The 25667-nt window shown below is 43.7% G+C and overlaps 1 protein-coding gene across 5 annotated transcripts in view; it reads right to left on the minus strand.

Moving 5' to 3' along the window:
- Positions 1-25667, minus strand: part of PCSK5 (proprotein convertase subtilisin/kexin type 5) — a 361111-nt gene that overhangs the window by 150272 nt on the left and 185172 nt on the right. For all 5 annotated transcript variants that reach the window (XM_074994754.1, XM_074994752.1, XM_074994753.1 and 2 more), the window contains exon 9: positions 16602-16702. In XM_074994754.1, coding sequence (XP_074850855.1) covers positions 16602-16702 — 101 coding nt within the window. The remainder of the gene's footprint in view (positions 1-16601; positions 16703-25667) is intronic.

Raw genomic sequence — 25667 nt, forward strand, 5'->3', positions numbered from 1 at the left:
AGAAGAACCACAGAGCTCTCTCGGGAACTGCACCAGCTACTCTCTGGCAAGGCTTTGTGGAAGGGCAGGGGGTGGTACAGCAGCCACGCCAGAAGAGTTACTGACACAGGACTTCCCAGTGGCCCTCACAATCTATTCCTTTCCTGAAGTCTCCAGTGCAGCAGAAGGAAGAGGAAGCAAACATCTTCCCCCACACCCTGCCACACAGCATAAAGAGGGATGGATCATGGGATGGGGACAGGAGCGGGTAACACACATGCGGACCCTGGGCTCGGAGCAGGGAAAGAAGGAGTCTTAAGGAGCATCATGTGCCCTCTATTAACTACCTCCCCATTCTAGTAAGAAATGAATTTTACTTGGAGCACTGCTGGAAAGAACTGTTTTGCTAAAATGTCAGAAGCACCCATGAGTCTAGCTGAAGAAGGGATACAGAAAACTGATCTCCATACAAGCAGAAGTAAAACATTGTACCATGACATTTACAAAAGAAGAAATGTTGCCATGCAATCTGAAGGGGTCAGTGGGCCATCTTTGCAAATCCTGCCTATGATGAGACAGGCTTTGACTGCTCCTGCTTCTATCTCTGAAAACAAGTAGTATTTTTGACACATCAGCCTTCCCTGGAATTCTGTCACATAGTATTTCTTAGCAGATCACACACAAAGCCTAATCAATTTTAAAACACCACACATAGTCCAGCATTTTCAGCATTCTGATGTCCACATGACTCTGTCCCATGAGGTCATTCAACAACTTTATAAACAAAGCACAGCACACAGCTGTTTGGCTCATCTGTGTAACTCAGATACTAGCCAAACTCTTCCAGTGCTTTCTGCAGTCATAAAACAAGTCCAATTACAGTGATTCATCCAAAATCCATATTCACATTTACTGAATGAAAAATGCCTCTTTATTCCTAGTTGATTAGTAACTGTCATTCACTGCAAAGAAAAATAACAAACATTTAACTTCTAACCCTCATAGCTCTTCAAACAAGTTTAATCCACACAGGTAGGGCTGTAAGTAGAGCTGGTATTGGAGCAGGGTACTGTCCCCTAATTTATCCTCATTTTGCTCTCTCTGCATATGTGTTTTATAGAAGCAGGACTCTACCGCCAGGCTTAGCAAAGCTGTTGCTTGCTTGTTGACATCCACCATGTTGGAGTGACACTAGTGACACTTTACTGGGAAAGGGGAAGGATTTGAATTCAAGTAGAAATAGGCAATAACAATTACATACAGGCCTGGGTAAAACTCTATTCAACAGTGCCTAATTTGGATAAATGTTTGATGCACTCTAACTACTCTGGCCAGGACATGAGGAATCTGTCTTTTTTTATGCTTGGGTTACACTCCTGAAGCTAGTCAGATCAATACAGTTTTTGGACCAATAAAACAGGGGGTGAGAAGTAAACTTTGTGATTATTTACAGTGTCAACATACCTTTAGGAGGGGTAGCAGTTTCTGCCCAGTACGATGCCAAATTCCAGAATTAACTAACTTCTGTCAATTCAAATTCCCATGTTACGAAGTGTCTCTACTTTTGTGAAGTCAGCACATTTTGAAACATTATTAAATAAACATACATGTATTCATTCCTTTCAGAGTGATAAATTAGGCTCAGTCACCTGCCTTAAGGTGCAGGTGTATTTTTAAATATGGCACATTTTCTCCTAAAAGAGAAAGAAGTCATGCCAAAATAAATGTGCTAAATAAATTATTCCTTTCTAATCATTCACACATATGCAGTTGACAGACCACAACCTAGAAATGCAGTGTAGTTGCACCAGAGTCAGTCCCAAAGTATTAGAGATACAAGGTGGGTGAGGTCATATCTTTTATTGGTCCAGCTTCTGGTAGTGAGAGGAGAAGCTTTTGAGCCACGCAGAGCTTTTCATCCCAGACACAAAAGAGAGCTCGTCTATCTCACTAACTGATTGCTTGTTCTCGATGGTCACTGAAGCTGTGTCTACAGTACAGAGTTCTGTTGACAGAAGTCACTGTTGACAGATACTTCCCGACAGAATCTCTGTCTACAGAACACGTCCACATCTAACAGGGGCTCCCTCGTTGATGCCCTCTGTTGACAGAAAGCGGCCAGATGTCCCAGCCCTCTGTCAACAGAACAACCAACTGGAATCTCTGCAAACAAGGCTTCCCGGTGAACTGGAAGCCCTCTCTGTTGACAGATCGACACTATTTTTCTGTTGATAGAATCTGTCAACAGAGGTGCTATGCCTCAAACTTTCAAGGCAGAACTCTGCTGGGGAAAAAGGTTGTGTTCTGTTGACACACTCTAGACAGAATGCATTTGTATTGTGGACGCTCCCTAGGTTTGTTGACAGAAGGCTTCTTCTGTCATCAAACATTGTAATGTAGACACAGCTTGAGGGTATGACTAGAAGTAATAGACCTAATCTGCGGCAAGGAAGATCTGCATTAGGAAAACTTTCTATCAGGATAGTTAAGCACTGGAATAGGTTTCCAAAAGAGGTTGTGGTATCCCCCGTCACCAGAGGTTTTTAAGAACAGTTTGGACAAAGATCTATCATGGATAGACTAGGTTTACTTTGTTCTACCTTTGTGAAGGGAGCCAGATTTGATGACCTCTTACAGTCCTCCTAGTACTGCATTTCTATGAGACCATGATTTCAAATATATAAATTGTTAAAAATTCTGTCTTCTGAAAATACAGCGTACATGTTGTAAACCAACACCTGTTCAAATCAAATGTTAATATTTTTGTTTTATGTACAGTCTTTTTAAATTTCCTTCTTATAACATGAAGTCAGTGTCATAGGATTAAACTGAAGACCTGTCATTCTCATCTCATACTGGAAGCATACGTAAAAAAAATGACGCTCCAAAAGCATTTCCACTGTTTAGGTTAGGTTTTTTAATCATCTTTATACATTTAGGCCATTTCAACACAGGCTAGTACACGGAGGGAAAGATGCTAATGAGGCATGGATGCAAATTCCCTGTACCTCATTAGCATAATGTCACGTGATTTGGAGTCCGGAAGACTGTTCTTCCAGACTCAAACTCTGTGTAGAAGCGTGGCCCTGGGGGTGGGGTGGGGCTTCCGGTAGGCAGTCCTCCTTCTGGAGGCCCCTTGTTCCCAAAAATTTTTGGGAAGAAGGGGCCTCCAGAAGAAGGACTTCCTTCCAGAAGCACCCCCCCCCACAGCAGCCATGCTTCTACATGGTGTTGGAAGAATGGTCTTCTGGACTCCAAATCACGTGACGTTATGCTAATGAGGCATGGGGAACTTGCATCCGTGCCTCATTAACATCTTTCGTTCCGTGTATTAACATGCCACTTCTGAAGGAATTGGCCTGTGTAGAAACAGCCTTATTGTATTCATTGGTAATAAATTTTCCCTAAGAACATGACACAGTGCTCAAAAGGAGAATTCCGCTGTTTAAACAATGCTATCTGTGCTATGGAATAAAAGCTAAGATGAAAATTTCTCTTAATACTGAAGGATATAAGATATGTTCCTTGCATCAAAAACTTGAAGTAACCAGATGGTCTGTTTGACTGCTTAATTGATGGAGACTCTGCAAGGAAACAAATCAGATGAGAAGTGCTGCTGTTTTTGGGCTAGGGTTCAGAAATCCGAGTCCCTTCTGTAAGTGCAACAATTTACAGAGGAAGAAAAGGAGACCAATTTCAAATGTATATAGGTTGGATGCACAGGCTTCGTCTAATCTCAGAGATTTACATTCATTTATGTTGTCCTTTTAAAATAATAGTTTGAGGTGCTTTCTGATGTACTTTCATTATCACTTGTCTTGGTGGATCATTGTATCAGCAAGATAATACAAGTTGGACCTCTCTTACCCAGCACTCTCATCTGGAAACATCTGTAATCTGGCACAATTTTAGTTAGATGGACAACCACTTATCATAGGTACTGCTAAGTTTCCTGTGGTCCCATAAAGTTTGTTTACAGTCACCAGTCCTGGCTCTCAGCGTCCTGTGCTGTCATTTAGCTCTACTTTGGCCTTAAATATATTCTAAGAGCCCAGCAAGCCGTGTAAGTGTTGAGAGTGCTGCTAGACAATACTGACCTCCCATGGTCTGGAAAATTCTCTCTTTCAGCACTGGTAAAGTCTTCAGGGTGCCGAACTGCAGAGGTTCAACCTGTATTTACTAAAGTCATTTGTTTTATCCCCACATTATATTAGCAAAGACAAATGAAGAATGTAACTCATATGGAAAAAGGAAACACGGTCATTGCAGCAGGTATTTTGCAATGGTAGAGAAAGAACTGCAGGTTAACTCTGCCTGATTTCACACGGATTTTTTTAGGCAATGTAGCTACAGTTTCCCCAATTATTAACTAGCCTGTTAACAGAGAAGTGTGCAAATTTCACGTTGGAGAGAGATACACAGATAGTTTTTTGTAAAATGCAGCTAACTCTTCCCAAGCAAATAAAAAAGACATGTTCTTCATTTAAGTTTTCCCCAAGAACATGATACAATGCCTAAAAAAAGAATTCTGCTGTTTAAACAAACACTGTCTTCACTCTGATTCATGCAATTTCTGAATTCAAACCCTTCGTCAGCCAGGGAGCTCTCCTGATCTGGTGGTAGAATCTTGTAGTGCATGTTTAAAATTTTATAGTTAGAGTTAAGATGCTACCTATGCTGAATTAATAGAGAATTGCAATTTACCCTCTAAATGCTGGTTTACAGTCAGAAAAAATCTGGCATTACTTCATGAAGATAAAAGAATGGAAGACAATTAAGCAGAGCTAAAGCAGGACACTAACTCCCTGGGGAACTGACCATGTAAACTGATGGTGGTATCCAACCAGTTCTGAAGTAGTAGACACTACAGTGGCTACTGCTATAGTGAACTATCCATATTATTCTGAAAATATATTTATTGTTCAATCCAACTAGACACACTCAATCAGACAAATAGCCACATGTGGGTAGTGGCTAGCGTGCTGGTCATCATAGGTGTAAAAGAAAGCAACTAAAAACATGACATGAAGGACCAAGTACTACAGGCCTGAGCTATTCCTTTGTAGTTTCAATGTGGAAGAAAAATTAGTGTCCGAAAAGCCTGAATATTGGCATCTAAGTTAGGTTCCTTTGGTGAGGACATGCCATTTGATACAAAAACACTGGACAGAAGTTCTAATTCACAAGAAAGTTTTGTAAATATTACAGGCTTTGAATTTAGCAGCTTTCCCTTCCCCCTCCCTTCTGGAAAAAAAAATCCCTCTCAGCCACCAGAGTCCAGCTGGAAAGTTCAGCACAGAATTCCTCTTGTGGAAGGGACTGTCTTCTGGTATTGCTGGTGAAAGTGACAGAGCTGACTTTTGTACCAGCTGTCCCAACCACTTATGTCACAGGGCGTTTACTCCTGGAGGAAGATGGCAGCCTGGGACATGTCAGGAGCATAGCTCAAATACTTCCTATCTCTACTGGTGTAAGGTCTCTTGGGATTGGTACATGGGTGGTGTAAAAAGTTAGAGCAGCCTCTTGGGTACTCTAGTTAATGTCAAGGTCATGCTGTCGCTAAATCAGGGTGCTCTATGCATCCCTTGCCATGAAAAGATTTGGGTTGCTGTAGGGAATTGCACTATAAAGAGAAGTTACTCACTGTAGTAACGGTGGTTCTTCGAGATGTGTCCCCGTGGGTGCTCCACAATAGGTGTCGGGCTCGCCCGGCGCCGCAGATCAGAAATCTTCCACCAGTTTCTCCTGGATCGCGCATGCGCCGGCGTGCACCGCTCCCCTGCGTGCCCCTGGCCATGTGCGCAATCCGGTCCCTGCCAGTTCCTTGACCAACCGCCTTGAATGCTCCTGAAAAACACTAGACAGAGATCCAAAGCGGGGAGGATGGGTGGGTGGTGGAGCACCCACGGGGACACATCTCAAAGAACCACTGTTACTATGGTGAGTAACTTCTCTTTCTTCATCGAGTGTCCCCGTGGGTGCTCCACAATAGGTGACTACCCAGCAGTAACCCAAGAAAGGAGGAAGGTAATCGGTTTATGTGCAGCTTGCCCCCGAAAGGAGTGCTGTCGACAGACGGGTATCCTCTTCGAATACCCGATGTAGGGCATAATGCTTGGCGAAGGTGTCGTAGGATGATGAGGTCGCCGCTCTACAGATGTCTTTCAAGGCGATCCCCTTGAAGAAGGCTGTTGACGCCACCACCGCCCTGGTGGAGTGAGCCCTAGGTGGGGCCAGCAAAGGAGTCTTTCGAAGCTCGTAGCACATTTTTATACAGGACACAATGTGCTTTGAAATTCTCTGTGAAGAGAGGCCTTCCCCTTTTGACCTGGGAGCGAGAGACACTAGAAGCCTGTCCGTTTTCCAGAAGGATTTAGTTCTGTCTATGTAGAAGGCCAAAGCCCTCCTCACATCCAGGAGGTGTAGGTGTGCCTCTTTTACCTGAAGCCTCACAGCTCCAGCAAACAAGGGTAAAACTATTGGTTCGTTAAGATGGAACTCTGAAGAAACTTTTGGAAGAAAGTTTGGGTGCAGCAGTAAGATTACCGCCTCCTCTGAGAATACTGTGCAGGGCGGCGTTGCCATAACTGCTGCGAGCTCACTGACCCTGCGAGCTGACGTAATTGCAAGGAGGAAGGTTGTTTTTATCGTAAGGAGACGTAGGGGAACTGTGGCTAATGGTTCAAAAGGTGGACCCGTTAGCGTGCTGAGCACCAAGTCCAAGCTCCACGATGGTGGAAGCAGATTCCGAGGGGGGTACAGGTTTACCAACACCTTCAACGATAGGATGGGCGAATACCGTGGGCCCCTCCTCTGTATGCCGAAAGGCTGATATAGCGGCGAGGTGGACTTTTAGCGAGGATAAGCAAAGCCCGCCCCTCTTGAGGTCCAATAAGTGTACTAGTATTATCGGTATAGGAACGTCAAGGGGAGCTAACGGCTTGGTGGAACACCAGGCTGTGAATCGAGTCCATTTCTGCTTGTAAGTCTTCCTGGTGGAGGTCCTTCAGCTACTTTCCAGGACTTGTTGTACTCCCTCCGTACATGTGCCTTCTAAGGAGCTGAGCCATGGATTAGCCATGCTTGTAGGCGCAGGCCCTGAGGGTGCGGGTGCACTATGGACCCCTGCGCCTGCGTGAGTAGGTCCGGAGCCACTGGTAGAGGGAGCGGTGGGCGGTCTGACATGCGCAGAAGCAAGGGAAACCATTGCTGCCAATCCCACGTTGGTACTACTAGTGTCATGCGAGCTCTCTCCCTTCTGGCTTTCTGCAAGACCTTGTGGATAAGCGCTGGGGGGGGGGACGCGTAAAGTAGGGGGCTCTTCCATGAAATCATGAATGTGTCCCCCAGGGACCCCCGCCCCACTCCTGCCCTGGAGCAGTACTGGGGACACTTCTTGTTGTGCTGGGTGGCAAACAGATCAATCTGGGGAAACCCCCATGTATGAAAGATCGGTCATGGTAGATTGGAGCGGATCTGCCACTCGTGCATGAGTGCGAAGCGCCTGCTCAGCTGATCTGCTTTCACGCTGTGAGCGCCCGGCAAGTACGAGGCTTTCAACGTTATGTTGTTGGCGATGCACCAGTTCCACAGTCGGACTGCTTCCGCACATAGGGCATGGGATCGGGCTCCTCCTTGTCGATTTATGTAAAACATAGTGGAGGTATTGTCTGTATTGATCCCGACTACTTTGCCATATATGTGGTCTCGAAAATGTTTGCAGGCGTTGAACACTGCTCTGAGCTCCAGTATGTTTATGTGAAGTGTCTGTTCCGCAGGGGACCATAGCCCTTGCGTCACCTTGTCACCGATGTGCGCTCCCCATCCTACGTGGGAGGCGTCGGTATTAAGAAAAATAGAAATTTGTGGTTGGTGAAAAGGCACCCCTGCTAGCAGGTTCTTGGGGTTTACCCACCACGCCAGGGATCTGCGCACCTCCGTCGTGGGCGACACCACCCTGTGGATAGTGTGGGATGCCGGTTTGTAGACGCTCGCCAACCAATGCTGCAGGCTTCGCATGTGCAATCTGGCATTTTGTACCACAAACGTCGCTGCAGCCATGTGGCCCAGCAGCTGTAAGCACGTTAAGACCGGCACTGTGGGGCTGTATGTGATGACTTGCACCAGCGAACTGATGGCGCGGAAGCGGGCATCGGGTAGGTACATCCTTGATGTGACAGAGTTTATGCGTGCACCTATGAACTCTATGTCTTGTGTGGGGTCGGTCTTTGACTTTGCGAGGTTGATGACTAGGCCCAGCGAAGAAAACGTGTCCGCTGTGACGCGGATCATGCGTAGGACCTCTGCCTTCGAGGCCCCTTTCAGTAGGCAGTCGTCCAGGTATGGGAATATAAACACCCCCTGTCTGTGCAGGTAGGCTGACACCACTGCCAGGGTTTTGGTAAAGACTCTGGGGGCCGAGGAGAGGCCGAACAGAAGAACCCTGTACTGGAAGTGTTCCTTGCTAACCATAAAGCGGAGGAAGCGCCTGTGTGCTGGGTGGATTGTTATATGAAAGTAAGCATCTTGTAAGTCGAGGGCTGCAAACCAATCTCCATCGTCCAGTGCCGAGAGTATGGAGGAGACTGTAATCATCCAAAAACGTTGCTTGCGTAAGTAGCGGTTGAGGCCCCGAAGATCTAAGATGGGCCTCCATCCTCCTGTTTTCTTCTCTGTGAGGAAGTAGCGTGAATAAAAACCTTTCCCCTGGAATTGTTCCGGCACTCTTTCCACCGCCCCAATGAACATAAGGTGGTCCACCTCCTCCTTGAGCCTCGCCTCGTGGGTAGCGTCCCGGAGGTGAGGCCTGGAAGGAGGCCTCGTCAGTGGGAGTGACTGGAAGGGGATCGCGTAACCTGTGGCTATGATCTCCAGCACCCATTTGTCTGCGGTGATCTTTTGCCATTGGGAGTGAAACGGTCTGAGGCGATGATGGAACATGAGATGAGAGTGGCATTGCACAATGGTAGTGATAGTGCAGCCCTCGACATGCCCGTCAAACTTGTTGCCTTTGGGCCTGTCCCGAGGGTGTACGGCTTTGTTGAGAATGTTGTCTGGGAGTTCTGTACTGTTGCTGTTGTTGATGTTGCCCTTGGTCGTAGCCCTGTTGATACTGAGCACGCTGTGGTTGGTACGGGTAACGTCTTTGCTGAGGGTAATATTTTTTATTCCTATATGGAGGAGTATAAATACCCAGGGTTCTCAGTGTAGCTCTCGAGTCCTTACTAGAGTGGAGGACCAAGTCGGTTGAGTCTGCAAACAACTTTTGCGTGTTAAAGGGAAGATCCACGATCTTTGCCTGTAGGTCCCTCGGGATACCCGATGTCTGGAGCCAAGATTCTCTACGCATGACCACTGCTGTAGCCGTTGAGCGTGCCGCCGTATCTGCCACATCCAGGGCGATCTGGACTCCCGTTCTCGAAGCTGCGCAGCCCTCTTGAACAATCGCCTTTAACACCGGCTTCTTATCTTCTGGAAGTGAATCCATGAGAGAAGTAAGCCTGGAGTAATTATCAAAATTATGGTTCGCTAGGTGTGCCGCATAATTTGCCATTCTCAGTAGAAGAGGAATATACCTTCCTGCCAAACAGCTCTAGCTTCTTGGCATCTTTGTCTGATCCCCCCGATTTGTACTGAGAAGTCTTTGACCTCTGCTGGGACGACTCGATCACCAAAGAATTTGGTTGTGGGTGACTGAAGAGGAACTCCATGCCCTTCGCCGGAACAAAGTACTTCTTATCCGCTCTCTTGTTCATAGGCGGAGCAGAGGCCGGAGTCTGCCATATGGCGGTGGCTGACTCCATAATGGCTTCGTCCAGCGGGACAGCAATTTTGGATGAAGCTGGGGGTCTCAAATTTTTCAGGAGTTTGTGATGTTTCTCCTGCACTTCTGCCGTTTGAATGCCTTGCGTGAAAGCCACCCTTTTAAACAGCTCCTGGAACTGTTTGAGGTCATCCGGGGGAGCGACATCCCCGGGGGCCCTGGCCTCATCTGGGGAGGATGAGGAGGAACCACTAGGATAAACCTCCCTCGAACTCTCAGGTTCCTGCGGCCGATGATACACCTGCTCGCTGGAGAATTGCGAAGGAAAGTCTCGGGGTTCTAAAATTAACTCCCCTTGAGATAACTGTGTTTCCATCCCTGATCGAGAGTGTCCACGGGGGTATTGGACGGCCGGGGGGTACTTGCCCCTGGGCATAGGCCTGGGGTGTCTGTGTCCAGCATGATAAGAACGACCGTGGCAGCACGGGCACGGGTCCGGGGATGGGGACCTGGACCTCTCTTGGGGTGTGTACCCCCAATGTCTGGGAGAGCGAGACCTCCACGATGACACAGATAGTGGTGAAACTGGTTTGTGGTAGTACTCCAGGGGATCCAATCCCAGAAAGGGTGAAGGTGGCCCAAGCCATGGTGACATTGGTTGGAGGAACGGAGAAGGAGGTTCTGGATAGGCTGGTGGAGACCCAGGCCTTCTGGGTGGTGTGTGTAGCACAGGGGGAGGGCTTGTTGTCAGTAGCAGTGCAGCCCTGTCCCGAGTATGCATCTGGGGGCTGTGTGCTCCGCCCGTCCCGCTCGCTGAAACCGCCGGCAAGGATCGAGCTGGGGAGAGCTTCCTCCGTTTCTGCACCGAGGGGGTCAAAGAAGCTGCCTTCCTCTTGTGGAACCCAGAGGGCCCTTCTGGTTGAGGCCTCTCCAGCAAGTCCGGCTGGAGGGCCTTGTCAAACAAGAGCATTTTAAGACGCATTTCTCTGTCTTTCCTGGCCCTGGTTGTGAGCTTAGCACAGTGGGAACACTTCTGGGTAACGTGTGATTCCCCCAGGCATCGGATACATTCACTGTGCCCATCAGAGGCTGGCATAGCTTCACGGCAAGACTCACACTTTTTAAAACCTGAAGAGGCCATCGCAGTGAGTCTTTTACTGTTAATACGGTACTTAGCACTTAATCCGTGCCTTTTTACCCGAATCGCGGACACCGGCCTGCAGGGCAGCGGGCGGCCTACTGGCCTTACGTCCACTCTTCTTCTCCGCTCCTCTCTCTCTTTTTATTATATTTTCTTTTTTTTTTTATATTCTCTTTGTCCTCTTTTTTTTTTTTTTACCGGAAAATAAAACAACAATTTACGGATAGAAACACTATCTAATCTGACTCTGGCCGTAGCCTGAGCGGATTCCGTCTGCAGCCGATGGCGGCTGAGAAGGAACTGTCGGGGACTGGATCGCGCACATGGCTGGGGGTGTGTAGGGGAGCGGCGCGCGCCAGCGCATGCGCGATCCAGGAGAAACTGCTGGAAGAATTCCGATCTGCGGCGCCGGGCGAGCCCGACACCTATTGTGGAGCACCCACGGGGACACTCGATGAAGAAACCTAGGTTATAACCACTTCCGGGGTCCAATACACATGGTAGATCTACAATGTTCTCACAAGGCAGTACCTTATCTTGGAAGAAAACAGCACATCCTTTCAAGCATATTCAGATCATGTTGTGAAAAAACTGCTCTGAATACTGGACTGCTCAGGATGTGGGCAACATAATTAACCTTGAAAATTCCTTTCTCGCTAATCTTTTGAAAAAATCTAATATAAATATTATGGTTGTTTGCACAGATATTAATATGAAATTAAAGGCTAAACCTGCAACTCCCAACCTCTGTCTGCCGGTGCCAATAAAACATTTGCATCACACAGCACATCATGAACTCTGTATGCCACACATTTTACCAAATAAAAGTACTTTAGAAATGTTTGGAGACATATATTATTAGTAACATTTTTCATATCCTATTACCTGTAAAGGTAGATGCTTTAGTTTAGTGTCATCTAAACCAATGGAAATTGGAGGCATACTAATAAATCTTAATAGTGTAGCATTCAGAAATAATTCAAAATTATTCAGAACAGCTGTTCTGTTCAAAATAATGTCAACGCATTAGTCAAATATATTATGATCTTCTCAAGCTCTTAAAAAAGCTTTATTCCTATGTAAGGGGGACTTTCCTGTTTTCTTAGTGGTGTAAAATTCCTATCTGTAGCTCTCACAGAAAAAAAAAAACCAAACAAAACAACAAAAACAAAAACAAAAACCAGAAAATCTATCAGTGTTGTAGGACTGAATATCTGGGGTCTCAAGCCTGGCTAATTTTGGAAAGAATATTTTAATTGGGGTGGAGGGGAAACAGGAAACGTTGTTTTTGCTTTCGTTTAATGCTAGCAGCTTGAAGCTTATCTGAGGCTGGGTCAATACGTACCTTGAATATCGACAGCTGCTATGCAATTTTAGGTATGCCAACTGTGTACCAAAAATCAATTTTGCAGTCGTCAATATTCATCCCTGTCCTAACTACAGAATGCCAACAGGAGTCCTTCTCCTGTTGGCATTCCTTAATCCTTGCAGCTTGCAAGGCGATCCAGGGTCGACCCCAGAAGATCAAAGCTAATCCTTTGATCTTCCGCAGTGAGTGTAGACACAGTCTGAGATTCAGTTATACATAGTCCCTCTGGAGAAATATTTGTAGGCAGAGTGCAGGTAAGATAGTGAAATGCATGTTTAGCATATTGTATTAAATAGCTCTGCATTTTATCATATTAACAGCAATTCAAACTATTTTATATCTGTAATGGTACAGACACACCTAGCTCATATCCAGTTCTGGAATGGAGGTGAAAAATTCTTTATCTACTAAAACTGCAAGGGAATTTAGGAATGCAAATATAATTATCTCATCTGGAGTTTGGCCAATATTCAGGGATTACCACGAGCTATTTAAAGACCAAAATTAGTGAGGTTCTTGGTTTTTCATCTAATCCACATACAGCAGCAGCACACTGTCCTATCGCCACACTGAGAGTTTAGTCCAATATTTTGCTTATGTCTGCAGTATCAGCCATAAGAGCTTACTATTTATTTGGAAGAAGAGTATCATGTACTATATTACTGGAAGCACCCAGTATCTTGATTTAGCAGACTGGTACTTTTGTAGGTATTATGCTTCTGCTACTATACTTTGAAATTTCAGTTATAACGATGTGTTTGTAAACATACATCAAATACCATTTAAAAGAGATAAAATCAGAATTATAGGAAACAACAATTCACTTAAAAGTAATTATAGAAACCTTCAGCAGCAGACCCTTTTGCACATTCAAATGCAATTTTATCTGTTTATGTGGGCTGTTTAGAAACTAACCTAAGTATTTTGCAACTGAGATTAAAAAGTGATTGAAAGAATGGATTCTTAAATAACAGTATTACATTAACTTTCCAAAGCAGTTTCTGTCACTAACAATTGCACTAAGAAAAGCTAATTATAATGACACAAGAGCTGCACTGCTTAAGATTGTATCCACTTTTCAATTACAATCTCTTATTTTCCTGGCTATATAATTCAGAAGTAAAAATGTGTTCCGGACTGAATCTTAGGTGAGGAATTCTGCACTATAAGCTACAGTTTTACAAAGTGGCAACCCAAAACCTGTTTGCTGTTACAAACTATGTACTACAAAAACAGGGCCAGATTATGACATTCTGGCTACGTCTACACGTGCACACTACATCGAAATAGCTTATTTCGATGTAGTGACATCGAAATAACGTCTACACGTCCTCTAGGGCTGGCAACGTCGACGTTCAACTTCGACGTTGGGCAGCACCACATCGAAATAGGCGCTGCGAGGGAACGTCTACATGCCAAAGTAGCACACATCGAAGTAAGGGTGCCAGGAACAGCTGCAGACAGGGTCACAGGGTGGACTCAACAGCAAGCCGCTCCCTTAAAGGGCCCCTCCCAGACACAGTTGCACTAAACAACACAAGATCCACAGAGCCGACAACTGGTTGCAGACCCTGTGCATGCAGCATGGTTCCCCAGCTGCTGCAGCAGCAGCCAGAAGCCCTGGGCTAAGGGCTGCTGCACACGATGACCATAGAGCCCCGCAGGGGATGGAGAGAGAGTGTCTCTCAACCTCTCAGCTGATGGCCGCCATGGCGGACCCCGCTATTTCGATGTTGCGGGACACAGATCGTCTACACGTGCCCTACTTCGACGTTCAACTTCGAAGTAGGGCGCTATTCCCAACCCCTCATGAGGTTAGCGACTTCGATGTCTCGCCACCTAACGTCGATTTCAACTTCGAAATAGCGCCCAACACGTGTAGCCATGACGGGCGCTATTTCGAAGTTGGCGCCGCTACTTCGAAGTAGCGTGCACATGTAGACGCGGCCTCTGAGGCCCAAAAGTATGTCAAGTGTAAGAGGCTCCATACCATAGAAAACAAATGCATTATTTTCACAGAAAGGACACTGAATATATAAACATGAAAGCTTAATGTGCTCACAGAAAAACAAGAGAGGAGATATAAAATTATTTGTACCCCATAATTAAGGAAAATTCTTCTTCTTTTCATATAAATAAATGAAAAAAAAAGTTTGATTAGATGTGTTAGAAAAATACTAAGTTTATCCAGACTATACATAAATTATATTTACAATGTTTATTCCAAATTATTTTTCACTTGCAAACAATGAATTGTTGGGATTTTTTTTTTGGCATACTACAAAAAAAAGGTGTGAAGGCTGCTGAAACTGACAGAGGGAAGATAACATAAATTTATCCACCTCATATCCACAAGTCAATCACCTGCAAACTCAGTCATGTGAAGCATGGATAGCGCATGAAGCAGAGAGTTGCATACATGCTAAAATACACAATTGTATATATGAATGGATCAAAAAAAGAAAAATACAGCTAAGTGGTTTGAGCATTGGCCTGCTACAGGGTTGTGGGTTCAATCCTTTAGGAGGCCATTTGGGGCCTGGGGAAAAGAGATTAGGGGAAAAAATGTCAAGGATGGTGGCTGGTCCTACTGAGAGGGCAGGGACTGTACTCAATTACCTCTCAAGGTGCCTTCCAGTTCTATTAGATATGTACATCTCCATTTTAATGGTATGTATATCTCCACTTAAGAAAAAGAGAAGCAAAGGCACTATATGACTGAGCGTGTTGGACTGTAAACAAAAGATGGCAGCCTTCCAGCAACTAGCCAATGGTAACATTATACATGATGTAACTTCTAGGACAAGTCCCATACAAGCAGTGCTTTTTCTGTGCCAATACTTGCCAGTACTGAGTACTGGCACTTCGGAAGCCTCAGCTGTGGGACTGGCTGGGGGTGGGATGCGGGAAGTCAGCTGAGTACTGGCTCCTCTTTTCTCACAAAAAAGGCACTGCCTACAAGTATGAGCTTGGTGGGATTGTTTCATGACACTGACATCTCTGACCTCACATTTCTCCATAATTTTATCAGCAGCAAGATTATCTATGTAAATTGTGAAGGCCTGGTCAGAATTTTGTCAGTAGCAGCTGGCCAACCAAGTACAGTCTTAGAAGACTTACTCATAGAAATATTTATTTTGCAGGTGCAATTATTTTTTTCTCTCTCAAACTTAGCTTCCCATCTGTCGGTAAAGAGCAGTTAGTGAAGGGTAAAGGAAGTTGTGTCATATTTGAAAGAATTTAGAGAGAATCTTCCTTCTGATGTATCCCCTTTCTTTATCAAATTATTTTATTAAAATTTGAAATGGAGTCTTTTTTTCTTTTTGAGAAAAGTAGTTTAGTTAGCATAATCTGGCACTGTAGAGAAGTTTAATGAAATCTGAACTGAGTACAATGCATGCATTTTTTATCCTCCACTGCTGTGCCTAGTCTTTTGAGGTTCCAAGTGTCTCCAGCTTTTATGTCTGAGTGGGAACCAAATCAGTGTCTTTAGAACCTCACAAGATCATTCCCTCATAAGTTAAAAACATCTGATTTTAAAAAGGATTCTGCAGGTCATTAGTCTATGTAGATTGTGCATATAGCTCAGTTCACTCTGACATAATGAAAAAGTTTTGAAATAAGAATTTACATAATAAACTCTCAATGGCTTTTTCTGGTCAAAATGCAAATCTGTTCTAGTTACCATGTGTAGCGTTCTGCAGTGGAAGAAAACTCTTTGTAAAAGTTAATGGAAATTTTGCTCTAGTAAGGATTAAAAGATTTGGTCCCTAGTCAGGTAATCTACACTTTCTAAACCAGTGAGTAGGTATATACAAAATAGAAATCTTATATTTGTTGTTTCATCAAACATGATCCTGCCGGGAATTTTTATTTGTCATACCATGCTACCATTTACTCATGCTGGTGCTCTGTCCTCAGTTCATTCTAGTATCTCTATGACCTGAGATAGTGAAAGGGGCTCAGGTCCATGCACAAGGCCACATACAATGGTTTAAACATAGGACCCAAGCTTGAGCAAAAATGCCAAGTTTCCTTAAGCCATTCAGTGGGAGCTGCATGTGTTCAGCATCATTGCAAAGTATATCACAGCTTTAGACACCCAAGTTGGACCATCTCTCTGTTTCTGTTTCCCTTGTGTAATATTTCCTCTGTCTCTCTCTCTCTCTGTGTGAGTGTGAGAGAGAGAGAGAGAGAGAGAGAATATTTTCTTCACTCAGGTCTATGGTGATTTTTCACTAATGTTTCTAAAGCACCTTCAAGTCACTGGATGAAAGATGTCACAACAACAAAACATATGTGTGTTTATGCATTATATTAGTTTTATCAGAGTAGAGACCATATCTTACTTTGCTTCCAGTGCCAATGCAATGATGCCAGCAGCCATAGGTGCAGAGGCTGAGGTCCCAGTATGACTGTCTGTACAACGCTGCCTCAGGTCGGTGGTGATCTGGAAGAAATTGAATGTGTGAAATTTAGAACACCACTGCAGAAATCAGAACAGGTTACTAATGCTCACGTGAGCCATGTACAGCAGAACAGAATTTTCTTCTTTAAATTGGGATAAAAAGGGCTTCTGATTACATTGCTTTGAAACGCTGCTCTTTTACTCACAGCTTGAAGGGATTTGAGAACTTGCAGAAATGTCCACTCTGTTCTTCAGCACTGAATAGGCATGTTAGTCTCCATTTGGAAATTACAAGAACCCACATACATAACCCACAGTGGGTTCCAACCACCCTTAGGTTGCTTGGCATTAAGACAGCACTTTCTATCCAAGAACCTCAAAGTGCTTTACAAATATTAATGAACTGCATCTCACAATGCTCTTGTGATGTACGTACGTATCATTATCCCAGTTTTGCAGATGAAGAAAGCTGAGGTGTGGAGGGGGTTAACCAATTTGCTTGATGTCCCATAGGGAAAGTATGGCAGAATTAGGAATAGAATATACCTGTAGTGATTCCATGTGCTTTGTTTTAAGCACAGCACCATGCTTTCTCCTGTAAGCAGTAATTCATTTGACAGTAACCCCTAGTTATCAAACAACTTGCAGGTATACTCAGTGGAGAGGTCATCCTGAAATAAATCTTCTGCAGCCATCTCTTCTGGCCATCAAACAACCTCCAAACCTCAACAAGCTCATCATCCAGATCAAACTCTCCACAGACCAGGATACACCAACTAAAAGTGGCACCAGACCCTGTCATCACAACAACAGATGCAAAACCTAAAGACATTTCTCCACTGCTACAGTGCTTCCCCCACCAAAGACCTTTCACAATACAGACCTATGACGTCTGTTGTACCTCATCCAGAGCACTAAATGCCTCAATAACAACTTTATGGGTGAAATCAGACAACCATGACGCTCTTGAATAAACTCAGAAAGAAACATGAGGAAATAATGAAAACAGCACATCACTCATGCGTGAATGATTTGTACAGACTGATCACTCCAAATCTGACTTTCCAATCTTCATCCTCAAGGAAACCTACACTGCAGTATCAACCGACCAGTCTGAAAGCTTCGATTCATACTTTTGCTAGACACTGAAAATCATGGCCTGGATAAAAACACTGGATTTTGTGGTTAGCACAACAATCTGTAACTCACTTACCCCTCTTTTTCTACTATGATCATAGGCGGGTTAATGGGCCATTTCACCTTGAATGATCCCTTATAACATGTACTCAGAATACTTAGCTAAACTATGAATAGTGACAGAGAGATAGCCGTGTTAGTCTGTATTCTATCAAAACAAAAAAGCAGTCATGTAGCACTTTAAAGACTAACAAAATAATTTATTAATCGATGAGCTTTCGTGGGACAGACCCACTTCTTCAGGTATGGCTATGATCTGAAGAAGTGGGTCTGTCCCACAAAAGCTCATCGATTAATAAATTATTTTGTTAGTCTTTAAAGTGCTACATGACTGCTTTTTTGTTTAGCTAAACTATATGTTTGACCTCATGTTTATCTGTTACACTCTGGGTACCTCTCCCAGACTGGAAGCAGAAGCTGGTCCAATAAGAGATATAGGCTACGTCTACACTAGGAGAAAACTTCGAAATGGCCATGCTAATGGCCAAATCAGAGAATACTAATGAGGCACTGACATGAATATTCAGCACCTCATTAGAACATTGCCAGCTGTGGCACTTGGAAAGTGCTGTGGTTTGCTCGTGCATGGCCCGGTTACATGGGGGTCCTTTTCAAAAGGACCCTGCAAATGTCGAAATCCCCTTATTCCTATTAGCTGATTTCGATGTTTGCAGGGTCCTTTTGAAAAGGACCCCCGTGTAGACGAGCTGCATGCAAGCGAAAGAAATGTGGCAGTTTCAAAGTGCTGCAGCCAGCAGCATGCTAATGAGGCGCTGAATATTCATTCATTAGCATGGCCATTTTGAAGTTTTCCTCTTGTGTAGATGTTGCCATTACCTCACCCAGTCTATCTCTGAAATTCCTGGCAGATTCAAAGAAATTGCCTCAGTCATTAGAAGAAGCTTCTGTCTGTCAGATTAATCAACTTCATAAATTGGGTATTTACTATATATTTTAGAGAGTCTGTCTGTCTAGTCAAGAACTCCTCCATAAGGGAAAGAGCTAGGACCACCAAATTCAGTAGGTAGCTTCCTCTTAGAACAAGGTAGGGGTTGGGTTGTACCTGGAAGGTGATATGTGCCTGGAATGGGATTGCTTCTCATAAAACCATACAGGAAAGAGGAAGAATCATCAGGCAGATGAAAGGGGCTGGCTGTGGGGCACACCCAGTCTGTCCAGGACTTCCCTATCTGTCCAGCCTTGAGACACCCCCAGTGCCCTTTAGGGATGTAGTCGGGGGAAGCCTAAATTCCAGATTCATACAAGAATATTGTTGGCTGTTCCCCTTCTTCACTGTCTGGGAGTAACGGGAAAGTGCACAAACTTAACTGAGTTAAGAAGCAGAGCAATGTAACAGATTGCTAAAAGAACTTATGTTAAAATATGGCCTAAGTAACTACACAAAGCTCCCAAACCATAATGGGCATTTCCAGCTGGAGACAACATAGGATCTTGCATTTAACATGAGAGCACAAGTATTTCAGAAAGAATATGTGATTATGGGAAAATAAATGGGGATTTGTACAAAGTTTTAAATTACACATAAAGATGTATTCAAACTAGTTATCACACTGTGGCTACGTCTACACGTGAAGCCAACATCGAAATAGCTTATTTCGATGTAGCAACATCGAAATAGGCTATTTCGATGAATAACATCTACACGTCCTCCAGGGCTGGCAACGTCGATGTTCAACTTCGACGTTGCGCGGCACCACATCGAAATAGGCGCTGCGAGGGTACGTCTACACGCCAAAGTAGCACACATCGAAATAAGGGTGCCAGGCACAGCTGCAGACAGGGTCACAGGGCGGACTCAACAGCAAGCTGCTCCCTTAAAGGGCCCCTCCCAGACACAGTTGCACTAAACAACAGAAGATACACAGAGCTGACAACTGGTTGCAGACCCTGTGCCTGCAGCATGGATCCCCAGCTGCCGCAGAAGCAGCCAGAAGCCCTGGGCTTAAGGGCTGCTGCCCACGGTGACCATAGAGCCCTGCAGGGGCTGGAGAGAGAGCATCTCTCAACCCCCCAGCTGATGGCTGCCATGGAGGACCCAGCAATTTCGACATTGCGGGAAATGGATCGTCTACACAGTCCCTACTTCGACGTTGAACGTCGAAGTAGGGCGCTATTCCGATCCCCTCATGAGGTTAGCGACTTCGACGTCTCGCCGCCTAACATCGAAGTTAACTTCGAAATAGTGCCCGACACATGTAGCCGCGACGGGCGCTATTTCGAAGTTAGTGCCGCTACTTCGAAGTAGCGTGCACGTGTAGACACAGCTTTTGTGGTTCAGGGGATTAGCACAGAGCTAGAAGCATACGTCTTGAGCACTAGTTCAAATCTAGCTCACGTCATTAGAAACAGAAAGTGTTATCTACAGTTCTACAGGAGGACATGCACAGTGGGTGAGTGGTGTCAGAGTTGCTCTTGTGAACAAGAGCTTATATCATAAAAACACTAAATAGGCTAAAGACTGGACTGGAGACAAAATACTTTCCCAACACTTTAGGTCACTCTTTAAGTTATGTTATTAATAGGATGGTATGTGGGTGGAGGGGAGAACCTTGCAGTTTTGCTGCAGGCAGTGCACCTCTTCTCTGACTATACAAACATCTTGGTCTTCTTGACTCTACACACATCAGCTTTCATTAGCATGACATTTTACTAATAAGAACCAGTAGAAGACTGGGAGAAAAGAAAAGCCTAGAAGGAAACACAAATAAGGCTCACATAAGAATATAAATATACCTGGCTAGCTTCAATCTGGTAAAATATGAGCTCAAAATATGCATTGCCAAAAAGTCACATATCATGAGAGTAGATGAAAGAGCCTTTATTAGATGTGGACAATGTTTTGGTGTCATTCATGTATCTGCGCGCACACATGCACGCACGCACATGTTACCTATTTCACTGTAAGCTTAGGGGAAGCTTTAGTATTATATAAACCCGTGCATGACAACACAAAAGATTGATAGAAGGAAGAAGTTAACACAGAGTCAACAAGGCGATGTGGTGTAAGCATCAGGCAAACTGTCTCAAAGATAATGTTGAAAGACGGGGAAAAAATAGAATACAGCATTTAACAAATAACATTTCTAAATTACTTGAACTACCAAAGGCCAATCTGTGTCTTAGATCCAAAACTCTCAAAAGTCTGGAAAGAATCATGCTGAGCTATTTCTGAACTATTGATAAATCATTTTTTCTCCCCATGACCCGTATAAATCTTTAAATATGATTTTCAGACTCATGCTCATTTGACAATTGTGCATCAATTTAGCCAATGGACATTTGTATCAACAAATCACTAAGTGTGACTGCTGGTTTATATTGTAAAAGATGTGCCAAAAACCAGCTTGTAATTTCCCGCACCCTGTGTAAATTCATTTTGTACTATAACTAATCTCTAATCCAATGACATTTTGCAGGTGAAATCTGAAAGGCCAAGGAGCACACAACTACATATACAAATTAAGTTCTGTGACTTCTTTGGGCATCTCTTTCTGAAAATCTGGCTGTGAAAGAGTGGGCAAAGAAAAAAGTGGAATGAATAGCACATGCTCACCCTCTCTCACACACTGGCCAGCAGAATGAGCGCACCCTTCTAATGAGCAGGACAGTCACCGAGCGCGCCTGATTTGCCAAGAAGCACTGGATTTCCTTGGGGCACAATGCAGTACATTCATGGAAGGGGAAAATCTCATCTCCATCTCCCCCTGCAATAATTTTACCTTAGAAGACACCATTTAGGTCTTTGCACTTCAAGCATATTAGTTCATGCCATCTCCAGATTTGTCTATCAGGGAAGCAGTGAGTGTTCTTGCAGCTACATCAGCGCAGCAAGCTTAGGGGTTTGATTCCGACTTTGTGCAGAAATGCTTCTGCTCCCTCTCATTGACCTAGCAAATTAAAAATAGGAGTGCAGCTGTGGGAGCATGAGCAGCTGCGGCACTGTGCTAGCTACTCTGAGTACAAACCCACCTGAATCCTACTGATATTTACCCAGGCCTGTGAGCCCGTGCTGCCTACTGTCACTGCCCACGTTAGCAGTGACTACTACGCTACAGGCTGAACCTCTCTAATCCGGTACTCTCTTGTCTGGCAACATCCGTAATCCTGCATGATTTTAGTTCGCCAGAGGACCACTTATCAGGGGTGTGGCCAAGTTTCCTGTGGTCCCCAGAAATTTGTTTATGTCACCAGTCCTGGCTGCCAGTGTTCTGTGCTGTTATTTAGCTCTATTTTCCCCCTAAATATCTTCTAAGAGCCCATTAAGCAGTGGAAGTGTTGGTAATGCTGCTAGACAATATCGACCTCCTGTGGTTTGGCAAATTCTTTTGTTCGGCACCTGTCAGGTCCTGAAGTTGCTGGACTAGAGAGGTTCAACCTGTATTATTTTTAGAGTGCTATCTCAGATATAAGGTAGCATGAGTACATCTGTGCAAGCTGAGGATCACAGGTGTAGCTCATACCGTAGAGGAAGCCTTAGATTTACTTGTGTGGTACCTATCAATAGCAAGTACAATAAAGCCATTACTCTCTTACCTTGTATTGTTTGCCTCAGGAGGCATTTATACAATCCCTTCTCTCTCTGTTTCACTCAGCAACTATTGCAGCAGAAAAAAGGTTTAAAGAAAGCTCCTTAAGGAAGGTGACCAGACAACATATGAAAAATCAAGACGGGGGCTGGGGGTGATAGGCACCTATTTAAGGCAAAACCCCAAACCCTGTCTGAGCCATTTCAAAGGGAAGTTATTGACAGCATTTAAGATGTTGAGCTGTAAAGTACCAGAGAGCTCTAAGACATATTTTTCACCATTCAGGGTGCACTGTCAGAGAAGCCTTGTGTCTATCTTTAGAAACAAGAGACAGGACCACCAACAGACAGGCAGTCAAGGTCTGCAAAGAAAAACTGATGTTCGAGATTGCAGGACCACACAAAGGCAACATCATTAATCATAATACAAGGAGAGGAGGAACAGAAAGTTGACATCAGTGCATTTAAGCTCTCATTCAATTCACTAGTGTGCATGGACATGGGCACCAATTTGAGATTTTTTTTAATATAAGTACAATACACTCAGGTTTTAGATATCTTTGTAACAACTGCTGATCTAAGAAAAGAGCAATATGCCTGAGTTCAGGCAATGTAAATTTTATAATGCACCATGTTACAATCAGCCCAACCTTACCTCCAACAACAGAAGAAAACAACTGGATTTGACTAAAAGCCATTACATACTGGTGGGTAATGATACAGGGTATGTCTATACAGCAGCATTATTTCAAAATAAGCTATTCTGGAAGGCTACGTCTACACTATAGTGATCTGTTGAAAGAATTCCTTCTGGAAGATCTCTTCTGAAAGAACTTTTTTTGAATGAGTGTGTCCACATGTAAAAAAGCAGATCAAAAGAGTGATCTGCTCTTTTGAAAGAGTATTCACCCAGCCCCTGCTCTTTCAAAAGAATGGGCCCAGGATTGAAAAATCAGGCTCCATGAGGACTGCTCTTTTGGAAAAAACGGGCCTGTGGATTGTCTACACAAGTTTTCTTTTGAAAGAAGCTTTTGACAGAAGGTGTTCTTCCTGAACCAAGAGTGGAAGAGAGCTTTTGAAAGGAGTGCTGTATTCTTTCAATTTAATTTAGAAAGAATGCTTTTTCTGTGTAGATGCTCTGCTGGGTATTTCAAAAGGGCCCCTTTTTTTGAAAAATATTTTGAAGGAACTTGCTAGTGCAGGTGCAGCTGGAATAGCTTATTTTGAAATAACGCTGCTACACTTCAAATGCATTTCGAAATAGCCCTCAGCTATTTTGAAATACAGCATCTGTACACATAGAGCCTATTTTGAAATAAAGCCATTGGATGCACAATGGTTTATTTAAAAATAAGCTGTATTTCCTGTTTACACTGCTCCTATTTCAAAATAGGCAGAATTCCTCATTGAACGACGTTTGCCTCTTTCAAAATAAGCCAATGGCTATTTTGAAAATATTTTGAAATGCAGTTGTATTGTGTAGAGCTAGCAAAGTTATTTTGAAATAACTATGGGTAGACACACCTATAGTTTAGCCAATATAAAATTAACAGCTTAGAATACTGTGACCAAGGGCAATTTAAACGTATTGTTATCAGCACAGTATACTTACTCCATTACCATATACGAAAGTCAAGTGGGTTTAGAGTAAGTGTACTTCTACAAAAGAATGACACAGATTCTCACTGTAATGTTTTGGTACAAGTGACTTACTCTGAAGATTTAGAGAAGTGTCACTTCTGTACAGTTATTATTCAGGTTGAGTTATTAATCTTTCCTTAGATACAGCTGTAGGGAAAGTTAGCTATTCAGGTCAAAAATAGGATTTTCTGTTGCAGAGAACGTTATCACTTCTCCCATCCTAAGCCTCTTATTTCTGACATTTCTTAATTCATGTCTTAAGCCCTTAGCTGTGCTTGAAACATTTTTTACCTGTTGATATCATTCCTATGGGTATGTCAGCTTGAACTGACTCGCGTTCTACAATGAGAATCTGTAGTTGCCAATTTTCCCCCTGCTCCTGCACTATGTGATCCTAAACCATTTTCTGTTGGAAGTGTCACGTTGTATTATATCTGCTCTACAAGGGCAATTGAATAAAGGGCGGGTTGATTTATTGTTTTATATAACTGACAATAGATGCTATTGTCTGCAATTGTTATTAGCAACAGGTTCTATTAAAAATAGGGAAAGATAGGTCAGTAAAGACAGACTTAATTCTTAAAAGTACAATCAATGAACAACATATATGACACCACTCCACAGGGCACAGAAGTGTGGGGAAAAAAAAAAGATGAGCAGTGAAATAATTCTTAAAAGGAGCAAATGGGTGTTCCATAGAGTGTAAATTTCATCAGTGAGGGACTTTTATCATAACTCAATAGTATTGTTCATAGAAAATATCTGAGTAAACTGCAATACAGTGACAGTATTGCTGTTCTTTCTTCATGTAGGGCCTCTGCTGAGCCAAAGGCTATAAAGACACACACAGCTAGTCTGTGCCTTTAAAAACAGCCTAATCCTAGAGGTGGTGCAGAGACGCAGGACCCTAGGGACAGTAAGTGGAAGCATTTCCATCTTGGACATGGGAGGGAAAACACAAGGTCTTTTGCGGCTTTTCAATGACACTGAGGATAGACGGGAAGGAATTTGCTACAGTTGAGTGTCCTCAACATTCTTTATGTCACTTCTACTGAGATCTTCAGAGTCCCACACTCAGCAAGTGTTACAAATGTTAATTGTTTCAAAAGGAGGGCATTTTTCAGAGGCTTGTACTTGGCTTTCACTTTCATATGTCCCAAACTGTAGTTTTATATACTTGTGACTGCACTTTACAGCTGCTCCTGCAAACATCTGATAACCATTCTAGCACTGAACTACTTAAAAGGAGTATGTGCAGGTCTCTGCATCTGGAAAGGGCAGGTGGCCTCTGTACATGCACACTGGGAGTCAAGAGTTGAAAATTCAGTCTGAAATAGGCAACAGAGATTTGAGAAGTGCAGCACAATACAGCATATAACCAGCAGGTATTTTTGGCCTCATCCTTAATGCAGCCTTAAGACAGGACATTAATGTCAGTGGGAGATCTGACTGCTGGCTATAACTGTACAAAGCAGGTTCTTGTGTCACTTACTTTAATGTAAATATAAGTTCCATATCTTTATAACCGTCAATGAGAACGAAGTCCTGCCTATGTTACTAAGGTAATTATGATTATACCAGATTGAAAAAGGACCATTTCAGCCCATGGCGTGTTTGTAGACC

This window comes from Carettochelys insculpta, chromosome 5 (assembly GCF_033958435.1).
Source record: "Carettochelys insculpta isolate YL-2023 chromosome 5, ASM3395843v1, whole genome shotgun sequence".
NCBI lineage: Eukaryota > Metazoa > Chordata > Testudines > Carettochelyidae > Carettochelys > Carettochelys insculpta.